This window comes from Tubulanus polymorphus, chromosome 1 (assembly GCF_964204645.1).
Source record: "Tubulanus polymorphus chromosome 1, tnTubPoly1.2, whole genome shotgun sequence".
In the NCBI taxonomy this organism is placed as follows: Eukaryota; Metazoa; Nemertea; class Palaeonemertea; order Tubulaniformes; family Tubulanidae; genus Tubulanus; species Tubulanus polymorphus.
In genome coordinates, this window is record NC_134025.1 from 23,196,572 (window position 1) to 23,212,773 (window position 16,202).

The 16,202-nt window shown below is 36.1% G+C and overlaps 2 protein-coding genes and 3 long non-coding RNA genes across 5 annotated transcripts; all 5 read right to left on the bottom strand.

Moving 5' to 3' along the window:
• Positions 1–163: 163 nt before the first annotated feature.
• Positions 164–625, bottom strand: LOC141903436 (uncharacterized). The gene is made up of 4 exons (XR_012619073.1): positions 614–625; positions 515–540; positions 304–369; positions 164–207 (listed from the first exon to the last, which is right to left on the bottom strand). It is a non-coding gene; the product is annotated as an uncharacterized LOC141903436 (long non-coding RNA).
• A 41-nt stretch (positions 626–666) lies between these two features.
• LOC141900653 (uncharacterized) lies at positions 667–1,313 on the bottom strand. Its single transcript, XR_012618746.1, has 3 exons — positions 1,276–1,313; positions 874–924; positions 667–727 (listed from the first exon to the last, which is right to left on the bottom strand). It is a non-coding gene; the product is annotated as an uncharacterized LOC141900653 (long non-coding RNA).
• A 2,828-nt stretch (positions 1,314–4,141) lies between these two features.
• On the bottom strand, positions 4,142–5,348 carry LOC141912442 (carnitine O-palmitoyltransferase 1, liver isoform-like). The gene is made up of 4 exons (XM_074803681.1): positions 5,128–5,348; positions 4,810–4,998; positions 4,495–4,572; positions 4,142–4,222 (listed from the first exon to the last, which is right to left on the bottom strand). Exons 1-4 carry the CDS (start codon positions 5,224–5,226, stop codon positions 4,142–4,144), a joined length of 447 nt encoding a protein of 148 aa, XP_074659782.1. The 5' UTR covers positions 5,227–5,348.
• Positions 5,349–7,219: 1,871 nt separating this feature from the next.
• Positions 7,220–7,904, bottom strand: LOC141915255 (uncharacterized). The gene is made up of 3 exons (XR_012620929.1): positions 7,786–7,904; positions 7,355–7,435; positions 7,220–7,280 (listed from the first exon to the last, which is right to left on the bottom strand). It is a non-coding gene; the product is annotated as an uncharacterized LOC141915255 (long non-coding RNA).
• Positions 7,905–9,727: 1,823 nt separating this feature from the next.
• LOC141912516 (carnitine O-palmitoyltransferase 1, liver isoform-like) lies at positions 9,728–13,568 on the bottom strand. Its single transcript, XM_074803807.1, has 13 exons — positions 13,508–13,568; positions 13,235–13,349; positions 12,887–13,043; positions 12,481–12,594; positions 12,273–12,298; positions 12,117–12,182; positions 11,701–11,785; positions 11,428–11,592; positions 11,200–11,334; positions 10,413–10,601; positions 10,235–10,312; positions 10,032–10,124; positions 9,728–9,826 (listed from the first exon to the last, which is right to left on the bottom strand). Exons 1-13 carry the CDS (start codon positions 13,566–13,568, stop codon positions 9,728–9,730), a joined length of 1,383 nt encoding a protein of 460 aa, XP_074659908.1.
• Positions 13,569–16,202: the final 2,634 nt, after the last annotated feature.

Consider the following 16,202-nt stretch of genomic DNA (forward strand, 5'->3'; position numbering starts at 1 on the left):
ATGACTTTAGTAACTTCGACATAATTCTTTTCGATTTCCTCGATACACTACAATGATGAGGTAATGATATTAACGTATTTTCTATAAAGCCGTGCGGTTATAACACAATATTTCTGTATAACCTCTTTCGGAATATCCCAGGCGAGTTTTGATGGTGGCGGTGGGTTGATTTCTGGTTCTCCGCGGCAGTGACCATTATCACGATACCTGTGATTAACAGAACATAATCCCATCGTGAAGGTATACCTCCTGGCAAATAGGTTCAATATATTCCCACATTGGAACGTGATAAGAATTTCCTACCCGAATTCATAAACGTCTTTGGAATAGATATTTTCAAATATTTGAGAAGATACACTTGCATCGCCCCTGTGGAAACATAGCATCAAAAAACTGATATTATTAATGGACTCAAACTAATCCTGTACATCATATCAAAAGCTTTTGCTAAATATGTGCATGTGAATTACCAATATAAGTGACCAGCACCTTGTTTCAAACACAGAGTACTTACCAACTATGTTCGGCAGTAAACCCTTGCTGAAAACGAAAGTGTTTATTTTATGATTTTGACCAAAAAGGAACAAGTTTGTATTTGTGAATGCTAATTCACCTTTCCATCTTTTGCTATAATCAGAGTGTACGATTTATCAAACCATCGATCGTGACCATTTCCATGAAGCAAGTCGTTTCCTCTTTTCGTCATGACATCAAAGTTGGGATTATTCTGAGAAATCGTAACACATAACAGCTAGTTAACTTCACTACAATGAGCGAATTAAATCATTATATTATTAGATTAGATCATTTTTTATTATGATTCTTTATCATTAAGTAATTCTATTATATATTATTTCGTTAGATATATCTAACCATATCCATGTCTTCGTATTCTCTGTCATCAAGGACAACTTCTGTAGCAGCCTATAAGATATGTAAATAATACATTTTACCGATCGATGTCTTTACGCTTGAACTTATTTTCGTAATCTTCTATTACCATAATATACAAATCATTGGGCTAAGGAAAATAAATCAGAACCGTACCCTCTCTATCAGATCTAGTGATGTTTTATTAAGACTTTTCGAAAAATAATTGTCCCTCACTTCAGCCCATGTATCCCGATTGCCGGCCGTTAAGGAAGCTAAAAGTTTTTCCCCTGGAGATGGAGGTTCGTCGTTATCCAGAATACTTTGAAATGCACTTAAAAATAGAAATACAAAATCAAACAAATGAAGTACATGCATTAATCATTGAAAGTATTGGAAACTCACATTTCTAATTCACAAGGCAGCAAAAATCTATTCTCGTATAGAAAATCCAACTTAAAATAACGGCCTTTATGATATACAACGATGTGCTGCGAATCCACGATCAAACATTCGTCTAAACGGAAACAAAATTTTTAGAGAAAATGAAAAAATAAAAAATAGATCTAGATGAAATTGTTGAATTGTTTTGAATCAAATAACTATTTATGTTAAGTCAGTTTAATCTGGCTACCTTGGTTTTTTCGTGGAATTCTAGTGGAACCGTGTATCCTACGAAACTGGTCAGAACAGAGCGGCACATGCCCATTCAAAAGCATTTGCTAAAAATAGTTTGTAAAAACATCATTATCATAAGAAAATTTGATATTCTGGATAAACGAGAGTAGTAACATACTGGACTGAGGGATTCGTCGTCAATTTCACTTTTAAAGATCAACATAGCGTATGTCTGGTTGGCTGCTCTGGCTGCTTGGTTCCGAGTCGGTACAAAGAATGGGGTTTCCTGTAGTACAAAGTTTGATCTCTTTTTTTAGAATTTTTCCCTTAGGTTTCGTCGTTGGATTTGAATGCAGCTTTGCTTTTATGTTGTACTCACCATTCCAAAGTAGTTTTTGTTTGTGTAGAAACCTGGTTCCCTCGAACGAAAATAATTTTGAATCCTCCACAAGTCCCCAATCTACAATCACGATTAACTAAGCAATAAGGGAAGATTTTTTTCTATCTTGATTTTAATGAAAAGACATATCATTTTAGTGATATGTGGATACTCATGTTCACGCACGTAGATATCCATTAGCCACACTCTACTTGTGAGGATTAACTGTAACCATTTACCGAGACCAGTTCTGAATTGTTCAGCAAGTTTTTCGAGAGCATCTAACCTTTCCTCATTATCCCATTCCTGTCGTTTTACATCAACACTCTAATATAAATGAAAACCAGATCTTCAGTTATGTTTTTTTCCTTGAATTTAGTCCAAGGAGTGAATAAAATGATACTAACTTGTTCAACCGTTTGTTTCAGTGATGGTAGTGGTAAACACGGAAGTAGACCCTGGCAACTATACAACTGGGGTTTTCTTCCTCCCATTAAAAACTTTAAAGCTAACTATAGAATTGAAGTGAATTTCCTTTAAAACATCGGATGAATATGGAATGTTCAAATGTAGAGTAGTTATCAAGCATACCATCCAGAGTTTTGTTTTCTGAGACACTTCTCTTCTAGATTCGAAAATCCAACCGGTATAGGATAGCAATCGGGTAATCAACATACGCATCAGTTTCACTGCTATTATCCATATGATTGTTGCAGATATAACCGTTGACAAATACAAAATAAACCGGCCCGAAAATCGGCTGGGAACATAGAATAACAAGGCTTAATATCGAATTTTGTACAAACTATGATAGAAGGATCCAGTAAAATGAATTACATCAATAATCGATGTTTGCTTACGTGTAGGTCTGCATTAACTTTTCTATCCGAGGTGTAAGTCCGAACGAAACATCTATGTCGGCTAAAGTAAACGCCAAAAATGTGCTCAACAGAAAAGCCAGACTGTTCAATGTGGCTGGATAAATTGAATTATGAATATAATTCTGAAAGTAAGAATCATTTTCTAATTCTTAAGAAATTGCCAAAAATGATCATAAATTATAGTCAGAAAGCTTTAGAAAGGTTTATCAAGAGTTCATTGAAAATATTTCCTTAAATGGTTACTAATGTATGGTGCGATTTTTGGCACAGTAAAAGTTGAGTGTTTTGACAGTTTTCAGGAAACAATTTCGAATGACCGTAACCTAACAGAATGTGGCTATGAATTTTACCGTGACCAGAACAACTGCCTTGTTGCGAAGATATCTTTTCTTCGGTGGTCCCGCGGGAAGGATTATTTTCTTCATCTCTTCCTATTAAAACAGCAAAAATTTTACAAACTGAGCCAAATTCTTCCGATTGTAATGAAGTTGATTTTTTTGTTATCATAAAACCAGTATATATGTGTAGACTGAACTATTTATAATGTATAATACAAGTCCAGAATTCTCGATTGGCTTTGACATATGGCTGAAACTAGTGTCGGGGTATATAAATTACTAAACAGACTCTAGTATTTTCAATCCTACACATGAAGTTTCCAAAACCATTCAACGAAAAGTACCTAGTGAGAGTCCATCAAAAGAAACTTACCTCCGTATGTACGAATAAATACGATTAGTAGGTACCAATCACTGTGAACAAACTGCAAAATTAGTTCCGTCATAAGCTACGTACTACCTTTCCCTGATTATCCAATTTAGCTTATATTGGCCTCATCTAGTCAAACATTAGACTTCGATATCACGTTTCGCGACGTTGCAGGTGTTTTTAACCAGCACAGACAAATAGCTTTATACATACATTATTCACACGAAAATTGCATTTGCATAGTGAAATAATTTTTCGATGATTTAACAATAATTAATTATTCAGCGCAAGTTAATCAACTATTATGTATAGTTTATTTTCAAGAGAAATTATCACTTTTCTACAATTATGCCATTCAAATGTGATTCTTTGAATTACTTAAGAAATATTTTTTAAAGACTAAAAGAATATGGATCGATTATCATTTTGAGGACAAAATTAACAAGTCGAAATAATTCGAAAAGGTTTGTTATCACAAACCACAAAAAGCCACCGTAAATTATGATTTCACTTTCGGTAATATTCATCTAAAAATCCATCCACCATTAGAAATGCGAGTTCGTCTCGTTGAAAATATGTAATATTACCTACATTAAACTTTATTTTCATATTTTATGATATAATTTCTATACTGCAAAATGTTAATGATTTTCATTGAAATTGTGTCGCAGAGATATGAATTTTATCACATGCTAAGTGCATCTTCTACCATTTCTCGCATATCGGCAAACGCTTTGAGTAAACGGTGAGCAAATCTTTTCGAGTCCTGTAACGGATATAATCACATAAACCAAATCATTTAAGTAAAAATATATGACACTTAACTCTACATTAAGTAATGCTTACTCTATTTTCTATGGAAACTTTCGATGAAACATGAATGTATATCAAGTTTTCCCCAGACATAGTATAGAAAACTCCATAGCTGTCTCTACTAACCTAAAATAGAAATATATATTCTGAATAAAATATCTTTGACTTCAATGTAATAACTTTCGATCGACAACAATATCGGATTGTTGGGATGAGGATACATACTATCCCAAAACAGCCTCCTGGAGATCCATTTTCGGGATAATCTTTCAGACGCATCAGACCAGTCTGATCAAGGGAAGACTGAAATAACATATCATGTTGTTATCATGAATGCAAGTATCTTGGAGGAATCCAGAAGAAGCTTATCAGCGTTTTAAGAAGACTGAGCAGTTAATTTTCGATGAAAGAATCAACATCGATTCAACATACTCATTAACATTTCATCAACTTGAAATATGCGTTGATTTAAGGAAGAAATTAATGAGCGGACGTAAACGATCAGGCGTATTGCTAGAATGAAGTTAGACACCTAATTACCTGTGAAGCTACCAAGGTGCCTTCGTCGTAGTTGATCAAATCAAAAAAGGAAGACCAAGCTTTGATTTCCATAGCAGCAAGCCTCAGAGCAAAAATGTGTCGAGGATAGTTTTGGCCAGTCGTCGATTTTCGAGTAAGATACTGATGGAGCTCACACGCCTTTTTCAAAAGAGCAAATCTTTCTTCATTCTGCGTATAGAATGATAAAATGCATCAAGGTGTTTGTGACTTTCTTAATCAAAGATATCTGAAAGCATTTCTAGCCCTTTAATTTCGAAAAAAACCTTATTTATGTGACTAAATTATAGCTTTATCTACCGATATAGTTTTGTCTTCCATGGCGTTTACAAATGCTTTAGCCCTTGGAGTAGACGAATGGACGTTAGAGGTGCGACCATAACGAAAAAGTCGAGTCATTGTCGGTTCAATTGTAGTTTGTAGTCTTCCATTTTCCTGAAACACTCATTGGTTATCAACAAATTGTGACACATGCAATACATTTTGGCGTTTACAAGAAAACAGAAGAAATTAATGTACATATATAGTTAAGTGGTTAGATGCGACATGTATTTACCCTGAAGTAGGCCAAATTAATTGCCATCTGAATATACGCATCCGGGCTGAGTTTGATAGACTTAATGAATCCTTTGCCGTATGACTTATGTAAACAGCAATATAGATCCAAATCAGCGATGACTTTAGTAACTTCGACATAGTTGTTTTCAATTTCCTCGATACACTAGAATGAATGATTCAAGTGATAATACATAAGTAGTTTGTATAAAAGCCTAAAAAACTATTAGCTGAATCAAATGACACAACTCTCGGTTACTTACCACTTCTGGGATATCCCAGACGAGTTTAGACGGTTTAGGTGGGTTGACTTCTGGTTCTCCACGGCAATGGCCATCCTCGCGATACCTGTGTTGTGAAAAGAAAAAAAAAACAACGGTTCATCGTAGAAATATACCTCATAAGAAGAGTAACATATTTCCGCATTGAATGATGACACAAATATCTTACCCGAATTCGTATACGTCTGCGGAATAAAGGTGTTCAATAAGTTGAGCAGAAATGTTTCCATCTCCCCTATTATTATAATACAGTAAAACAAACCTTTCCATGGCAATTTTCTTACATCAAAGGCCAGCTTGTTCTTTTTCAAACACAGTACAGGTACAACTTACCAACTATGCTCAACACAAAGCCCTTGCTTGAAAATAAAGATAATTTTCTTATAACGAAGTTGAAACTAGAAAAGACGTTTGTATTTGTAAATTATCAAAAATGAGTAGTCACCCGTCCATCTTTTGATATTATGATATTATACGATTTATCAAGCCATCGGTCGTGACCATTTCCATGAAGCAAGTCTCTCCCTCTTTGCGTCATGACATCAAAGTTTGGATTATCCTGCAGAATGGTGAACCAACACACAATTAGTTGAATTCTCTAGAGATTCACACAACGAGCGAATATATTCATTTCATGAAAAACCAACCAGATCCATGTCTTCGTATTCTCTGTCATCGAGCACAACCACAATAACAGCCTTCAAGATATATATTTATTTGATATTGCATCAAGAACATAGCAACAATCTACACGATCTACAAAATAACATTGCCTACCCTCTCTAAGAGACTCAGTGTCATTTTATTGAGACCTTTGGAAAAATACTTGTCCCTCACTTCAGCCCATGTATCCCGATTGCCGGCAGTTAGGGAAGCTAAAAGTTCTTCCCCTGGAGATGGTGGATGATCATTATCCAGAATACTTTGAAATGCACTTAAAAAGTAACAACAACACTTGAGAATATAACATTACCAAAATTAAACGTTATACGTGGCAAAATTACATGGTTTTGGAACTTACATTTCTAATTCACAAGGCAACAAAAATCTATTCTTGTAGATAAAATCCAATTTGAAATAACGACCTTTGTGATATACAACTATGTATTTTGATTCCACGAGCAAACACTCATCTTAAAAGTTAATTTTAACATCTTTTAGATGAATATCAAAAGAGATCTATAGATAAGAAGCTGTGAATTATCATTTATCTACCTTTGGGTTTCCTTGGAATTCTAGTAGATCCGTGCATCTTACGAAACTGGTCAGAACATAGTGGCACAAGCCCGTTGCAGATCATTTGCTAAAAATCAATTGATGCAATACATGATATTACCCTGGGGCCAGTTTCTACTTCTACTGATAGGTATTTTCTAGGACTCAATTTATTCAAATTGGGGTCTACTCAATTGAAAATGAGTTAAAGTTAATATCAGTCTATAAAACCATCCCCTGGTTATGATGACAACCGGATTATTTTGGATTTGATAACAAACTTGTAAAACATACTGCACTAAGGGATTCATCGTCAATTTTACTTTTGAGCATTAACATAGCGTATGTCTGGTTGGCTGCTCTGGCTGCTTGGTTCCGAGTCGGTACATAGAATGGAGTTTCCTGAAAAATTGCATTAGATTTGCCCAGAATTGAATGTACATCTATCTTATAGCTATCTATATCCCGTAACTCACCATTCCAAAGTAATTTCTGTTGCTACGGAGGAATGGTCCTCTGGAACTATAGTAATTATCAATCAACCACCAGTTCCCGAGCTACAATTGTAATTTACTCAGCAGTGATATTTTGAATGGGGAATAATGTCGATTCTAGATGGCCCGTGCAGAGGGGGTTCAGGGATAGCGATCGAACCCCTATTTAATATAAGTTCCCTTCAAAAAGAATGGATCAATTATCATTTTGAAAAATTCATTAAAAAATTCGGGTAAAGATTTCTCGAAATTTGGATACAATTTTCATGTTCTTCAGGTACATATGTAAGATCTGTCCTTTTATGATAGGAACATGCCCCTTTTCGCGGTGAAGTAGTGTCCTTTTTCTTGAAAAGATCCCTCAAAAGAGCTCGGCACGGGCCTGGTCTTAAGTAACCCGGCATGATACATACATATATATCCAATATCCACGATCTAACTATGAGGACGAACTGCAGCGTTTTGGCGAGACCTTTTTTGAAGATATCCGCACGTTTACAAAGACGCTGAAACCTTTCACTGTCGGTCCATTCGTGTCGTTTAAAATCAACGCTCTAAAACCCGAAATGAAAATCACCTTCGCTGTTATGGTTTCCCTTTTTTGTGTCGAAATTTGATCGATGAATGAAGTAAGGATGATAACCTTTTTTATAGTTTGATTCAGCGACGGCAATGGTAAATGTGGAAGTAGACCCTGGCAACTATACAGCTGCGGTTTCCTTCCTCCCATCAATACTTTTAAAGCCAACTAAAATTGAGAGCAAATCGACAGAGTTGATAAAATTTTCAAATCAACCCCTACTCCTGACCAGCTTTAACTACAAATCACATACCATCCAGATTTTTGTTTTCCGGGACATTTGATCTTTATATTCGAACATCCAACCGGTATAGGATAGCAATCGGGTAATGAGCATACGCATCAGTTTCACTGCTATCATCCATATGATTGTTGCAGATGTAACCGTTGCCAAATAGAAAGCAAATCGGCCAGAAAATGGACTGAGGATAGAAATAAAGATGACAAGGCATGAGATCGTGTATCACTCAAGTTATGGTATAGTCGATGCATTATTTCAAAACGTATCAATAATCGGAGTTAGATTTTGCTTACGTGTACGTATGCAGTAACGTTTCTATCCGCGGTGTAAGTCCGAACGAAATATCTATTTCGGCTAAAGTTAACGCCAAAAATATCGTCGCCAAAAAAGCCAGACTTTTCAAAGAGGCTGGATAGATGGAATTATGGATGTAATTCTGAAAATAAGATTGATTTTCTACTAAAACGGCTCCAAGATTAGCAGGATTTATCTATCGTTGGCAAACATATCACACTTTTAGAAGGTTTGATATAATCAGATTCAATAAGCGCTTTTAGAATGATATGAAAAGCTAACAATTTACCATGAACAGAATATCTGCCTTGTCGCCAAGATATTTCTTCTCTGGTGGTCCCGTCTTCAGAACTATTTTTTTCATCTTTTCCTTTCTAGACTAATAGTCCAAATTAGAGCGTCAATTCTTACGTCTTTTGGAATGCACAACTGTAATCCTTAGAATGAAAAAATCTGACCACCAATATGTCTCAAGTTATGTCCCTCTTCAGGTCGAGGATCTTTTCGATTGCTGACAAAAACAGTGCCGTCGGTTAGATTATTGTCAATCATATACACAGTCCTGTATTTCGACGTGACTATACAGGCATATATATTAAACTTCGGACCCTTCAGTCAGATAGAACCTGACTTACCTATGAATACGATTGATGATACTGAAAACCAAATAACTAGCCATGTCATCATTGTCAATACAGTTTTCCACGATATGAATAGAGCGTCTGATTAAACATTTTCGTAAATTCATTTCGAATAAACGGTTCCTACGATATCACGTTTCACGATAATTTGCTGTATATATGCAGGTGTTTTTATTTTTAGCCAGAACTGCATTTTTGTACACGAGTGACGTTACTGCATTCTAGCAATTTCTACCCATGTCGAGGCTGGATATTTGCTACTAAATGTTAATTCCTTGATCCAATAACGTCATGCGGTCACGAGCGTTAGAAATGCTTGATGAAAATTGGGTACAATAAATTTAACCAATTTTGTGTATGAAGTGGTGGTGGTGGGAGCAAGCCTATAAAACCTCCAAACGTGAGATGTTATTTGGGAATTAGGCATAAATGTGCACTGTGTTTGGAAAACGATTGAAATGAATATAACTGAATACTTGTATATGTACAGATTTATTATAGAATTTGTCATCGTAAATCATAAAATGCGACTTTAAACACCGATATACACGTAAAACATCTAAAAGGTCCATTCACCATAGAAAATCTGCGAATTTCTCTCAAACGGTTTTTTCTTTTTCACGCACTCCTGCTGCTTGCGTCATTTTGCGTATATCCGAAAGTGCTTTCATGATGCGTTCGCAGAATATTTTCGAATTCTACATAAGAAATGAAATCCTGTGTCATATTTTAACTAATCGATTTAATTGGGTAAAATTCAATTATTGGATCCATTAGGGTATCTTAACTATATTCAACAATTTTTATTAATTCTAATTCCTTTTAGTGCATCGCAAACATTGATTATACGACCTACGTGAGATGTGAAATAATATTACGTTCTTTTTGGCGAAGAGGACTTACAGTAGCCGGATCTGCCGCGTAACAAGTTATATGCAGGTAGAAATGTGTCTCTCCTGCGATACAGTAGTTAATTCCGTAACCTTTGTCACCAAGCTGAAAAGAAACATGTATCAAAAACTTTTCGAAGAGATACGATCAACAGAAGCCATGACCGCATAGGCAGAAAGTTTTAGTTAGAGTGATTTCCATTTTCAGCGTCTTACCGCTCCGAAACTTCCTCCGCCGGCCGCGTGGTAAGGGTATTCTTTGAGTCGCATCAGACCAGTTTGATCAAATGGTGACTGTTAAAACAAATGACTGATGTATCGATATTGGCCATTTGAATATATCAGTTAATTTACGCAATTATGAATAAGTTGAATTATTTGTTATTCATTCTACCTGACTTGTGACAAGATCATCATCTGTAAGATGCATTCTTTTCATGAACTGTGTTTCGGTAAACGTAAATCCAGCCACGAGAGACAAACCAAATAAGTGTTGACAAGTGTCTTGCCCAATCATTGATTTCATGTAAAGATCTCGGTGAATTTTACAAGCAGTCCGCAAAAGCTCGAGCCTCTCTTCGTCCTGAATGTGTAAACGAAGAACTCAGTTCCGCAGTTCCGTGTTCTCCACAACAAGTTTTAGAGGGGCGGCCAGCCCTTTCATTTTTGCACCCACCCCTCTGAAAATCATCCACCCCTAATGAAATATTTGCTCCCCTACCAGTGGATGTTGATATCAATGCTGATAATTACTTTGAAATATATTGAGGTTATGTGAGAAATAGAAGAAATACACCAGAATCTATCTAAAATTTCTGTATTTTCATGGGATCGAAAGCCTTGCTACTTCAGCAGCCACAATGTCATACATATGATGCAGCCCATTTAGAATTCCAGCATGGAGAACGCGGCCCAGATGTGAGGAAATGTATCACTGAAGTGTACAAATAGTACATTCTCTTTATTCTTATATTCTATTCGAGCGACATCTCTACTATTGTATTCAAATCAAGATGTACTTCTTTAAGATCTGTTGATGTCATATCTTTCTTCGCAGATAACTGGTCATTTCCTAAAACAACTATCCTTAGAGAAACACGACAGGTTTATTCACAAACAAACAGTGCATCTTCGATTCATCCTGAAATGTAGTTTACAATACGAATACTTGATTAACTCACAGTTTTTGTATCATCCACCATAGCACGAACAAACGCTGCCGACTCAACAGTAGTGGGATGTGTAACCGAAGTTCTACCTTCAAAGAATAGTCGATAAGATGTTGGCTCTTGGACAGCCGTGAATCTTCCCGTTTCCTGAAATAACGAATCATAATTGCTTGCATAAATTCCCATTTCCATGCGTATAAGCAATCGTCCATCTTTGTTGAAAATACAATATGATTTTACTCTGAAATACGCGAGTTGAAATGCCATTTGCATGTATCCATCCGGACTAACATTACAAGACTTCATGAATCCTTTGCCGTACGCGGTGTGTACACAGCTATACAGGTCAACACTAGCAATCATCTCTTTTACTTCCTCCCAAGTATTTTCGATAACACGAAGACACTAGAAAATGCATATCATGAATGATTATGACAATAGTTAGGCCTAATTGATTGATTATGTTATCAATCTATATTTATACACACGAGATCTAATGAATGTTTAAAATACCTCTTGTGGAATATCCCAGACGAGTTTTGCTGGTTTCGGTGGGATGATTTCTGGTTCTCCACGGCAGTGACCATCATCACGATATCTAAGATATAAATGTATATATGTTAATAAAACATAAACTCACTATATACAGATTTAAAAGTTTTAAAATCGAGAATTCATCCAATCAAAAATTAAGGACATAGCGTTTCGAACTCTGATTAGAGATCAGCATCACCTGATGATGACGCCTAATGATGATCTCGAGTGAGAGTTCGAAACGCCGTGTCTTTGTAATTTTTGATTAATTCTTGATTTTAAAACTTTTAAAGGGTCTGCTCTCCGCATTTGAGTGTGGTTATTTTACTAAGATGTATATGTTAATTGAAAGAACTCCACAGTCGAACCAGAAAAAAATATTCTACAGAACTCACCCATAAACGTATAAATCTTTCGAAACGATTTGTTCATATGCTCGAGCGCTGACATTTGCGTCGGCCCTGTAAATGAAATAGTACCCGGGTTCATCAAAGCATATTTTTCGGCGTAGTTCTGATATCAGCCTACCTCAAATTTGCACCCTAACTTACCAAGAATGTTCGACATGATATCCATGCTGAAAGAAGAACAATTTGATGATTTATAATATAAAATATTTTTTTCAATCTAAAGCTACTCTACATACGGTTATATTGCCGTGCTTTCAAGATCCTTCATTCAAATGGTTGTATAGTTCCTAAGATAAACGACCTCGATTCTTCAAGGATCAAGTAAATTTGACATCTGATAGCATCTTACCCGTCCGTCTTTAGTAATTACGATATTGAACGTCTTGTCACACCATCGGTCATGGCCATTTCCATAGAGGATATCTTTTCCTCGTTGCGTTAGTATTTCTGCATTCGGGTCATTCTACGGTAACAACGAAAAAAAATGACGAAGCGGTAGATTTGTAATTTCGTTTATGTATTACCGTGAAGAATACGATTGTCGAGTATAAGACAGTTTTTACGACACTTATTGGTAAATGATATGAACACCCACCTCAATCAGGTCTTCATATTCTCGATCATCGAGATATATCATTGAAACTGCCTGTAATTGTGATTATAAATTGGGTGGTAGATAAAGGAAAATAATCATCCGTAAATCTAGATAACGATCGGTGTATTCGTAAGAGGTTCTGGCAGAACCGATGTTTTACCGTCTCAATCGCGTCCAAACTGTACTTATTCAAACCAGTACCAAAGTATTTATCGCGGGCATCGGCCCAAGGGATACGCTGTCCAGCAGTCATTGTAGCTAACATCTCTTCACCCGGGGACGGATCTTGGTCATCATCCAGAATACTTTGAAATGCTCTGCAATCACCAAGAATATATCATGATTTTCGTCATCAAATTCAGAGATTTCTCTATCAATGTATACTGGGGTTTGGGTTATCACAGACACAACTGCTTAGCTTAATTTAAGATGAGTCCTAAGTGTAAGTCTAGGAAATTCGTTTTTAGAATTGAGATATGAATTTTGTGCGTCATTATTGTATTCTCACATTTCCAATTCACACGGTAACAAATATCTTCCTTCGTGACAGTAGTTCAACTTGTAATAGCGACCTTTATGGTAGACTACGACATGTTCTGAATAGTCCACATGTTGAAATGAATCTGAAATACAGAGTAGCGTTGACATAATCGCAGAGTTTACGTCAAAACTGGTTGGTATATAAAGCCAGTACTGTGCCAATTGCCACAGCAAAGGTAATAGGTACGTTGTAACAAAGGAAAGGTTCGTTGCATCAAAAATGTAGATTATCTGTATCTACCTTTAGCCTTTCCAGGGATTCGGCTTGTGTTGAAATGTAATCTGTATTGGTCGGAACACATTGGTACAGTACCATTTAACAACATCAACTGTAAAAATTCAATTGCAGTTATTGTTAATCACTATAAATTATTGTTTCTCAATATGGTCAGATGAATGATAGAAACAGTAAGTCCCAGGCACAGACGTTTCGCATATTTTCTCGAAGTGCGGGAGTTTTTGGGGCGAAGGTAAAAGTGTATATATATTTATTCATGTAAATGTCAAGAGGTCTTATATATAATATCTTTTTTTTGTTCTTAAGTATGAATGTCTAGAGGTCTTATCTGTCATTATATGTTCTTTCGTACTTACTGGAGCAAGCGTTTCCTCTTCCATTTCGCTTTTATAGATCAACAAGCCGTACGTCATATTCGCCGCTCTTGCCGCTTGGTTACGAGTTGGGACATAAAATGGCGAATCCTGCAATACCAAAACGATTCCGTAGATTACTATCAACAGCGCCTATCCGTTTCGAATAAGGAAACCAGCGCTTATTTCCAGTTACATATCACGGTATAGATAACTTACGAGCCCGAAATAATTTCGGTTTTCGAGAATTGACCCTCCTCTTGAGGCAATATACATATATTTGGTCCACCAATCGCTAACCTGGACAATATCAAAAGGAAATCGTAGCGGTTGAAATTCATCATCTATTTTCAGCTCAAGATTTAAACATTAGCATTACTTACGAAATTTCTGCACAGCCAACTTTTGATAATAAGATAGATATTTAAGACCTTTCCCAAACCTCTGTAGGTATTAAAACGCTCAGCGCGTTCAACCATTAGATTATAATGTTTTTCGTCAGCTATGGGTTTTATAGAAGCCAAATACTACAAGTATAAGAAAATGAAATTTTTCTTATTCAAATACAAGATTTGTTCGATTTTCAATTTCTATGCGTCTGTATTTCATACTCAACTCTATCTAGTGTATCTCTGAGACGTGGCAATGGCACGGATGGTAAAAGTCCTTGGTAGCTGTACAACTGTGGCTTCTTCGTACCAACAAGAAATCGCATCAGTCCCTGATAAGCAAGAATCAATTAAATGTTTAGATGAAGGGACCAGTCTGGTTTCCATAGATTTACCAACACGCGTGAAGATTTGTGACAGCGATATACTTATGAAGTGACCTTTAATTTTTCTAAATGTTTTTCGAAATTTTTCAATCGTGAAACAAATACTGGACACATCTAAACCATATTATCTTAATGGATCTTCCATTTTTTAAGTTTTCATAGAGAACATTGAATTGACTAGAAAAAAAGACATACCATCCAAAGTGTTGTTCGCGTGGAGACTGAACCTCTCGGTTCAAACATCCAAGTATGGTAGGATAGCAATAGCCTCAGCGCCAGACGATAGAAGTAAACTCCTGTCGCCCACAGTATTGAACCCGAAATTGCAGCGGCCAGAAGATTCCGAGGTGGCGAACCAATATAGCTGCATGGGGTGAAATTCGAAATATTATCATAGTATATATTGGGGCCTGTTCCACATTTATGAAAAAATGATTGTACTTACCATTTCTCCAATAAGCTATCAATTTTAGTTGTGAAACCAAATGTGATATCTACATTAGCATATCCGAAAGCCAGGAATATTGTTAGCATTATAATTAAACTGTCCATTGTCCATGGATATATGGAATTATGAATATAATTCTGGAAATAATGAACAAAAATCCCATTTATGCAATTAATCAAATAAACTTTATACATGTATATACTTAATGCACATTTTTTTATATTTATTGTCAATCGGGTGTTCTAACGTAAAGTTCCGAAATTGGGCATTGACTCTTGGTAAAATACCCACCTGTATCTTCAGCTGGAATCTGTTGGGGACGAATTTCTTCCTTACCCCAGTGGGGTTTGGATAATGCATCGCAGACATAGTACCACTGAAAAGTTAATTAAACTACTACATTACTAATAGATGCATACTTGGTAGAATATATACAGTACTATGAAAATATATGGTGCGCTAAACTAGATGAAAAAAAAAAACATTTGTGAAATAAACAGAATCACTTCGACTGGGCTTGAACACGACAACATTGGTGATTTATTCGGATCTACGAGAAAGATTGTGGTCTCACCCTCTCACCGGGTATTTTTGTCCCATCCCGGTACTTTGAAATGTGAGAGAGAGAGAGTAAACTATTGTCTCCGCAATGAGAGCAGAATTGTGGGGTATATTTCTAAGTTTCGATTTGGCTTTTGATAAATCAAAAGTCGTTAACTTAAGTTCGATTTAAAAAATTAAATGGGTTTTTAGTTAAAATATGATTTAAATCAACTAACCTTGTTTTCTTCGAACGCCCAGCACTACCAGTCATCATGAAGCTAACGTTTTGTAAACAGAAATGATGCTCGTAAGATGTGCCAACGTCAGCGCTCTGTGTGCAGCCCGATTGTGACCAAATCGCAATCGGCAGCACAGCTGGCTTACAGCCTCCCTACAGGAGCTCGTCATGCCCGAGTATCCTCTCTGTGCGGATCATTTGCTATGTACTAAAGCTTTATTTTGTGGCAGATCGGTCGAATATAACAATTTGGTATATTTCGTGGCACATCTGTTGAAAATAATGTTTCAGAATATTTGACGTCATATATGCAAGCTTATTTCCGAAAAGTCCTTTCACCT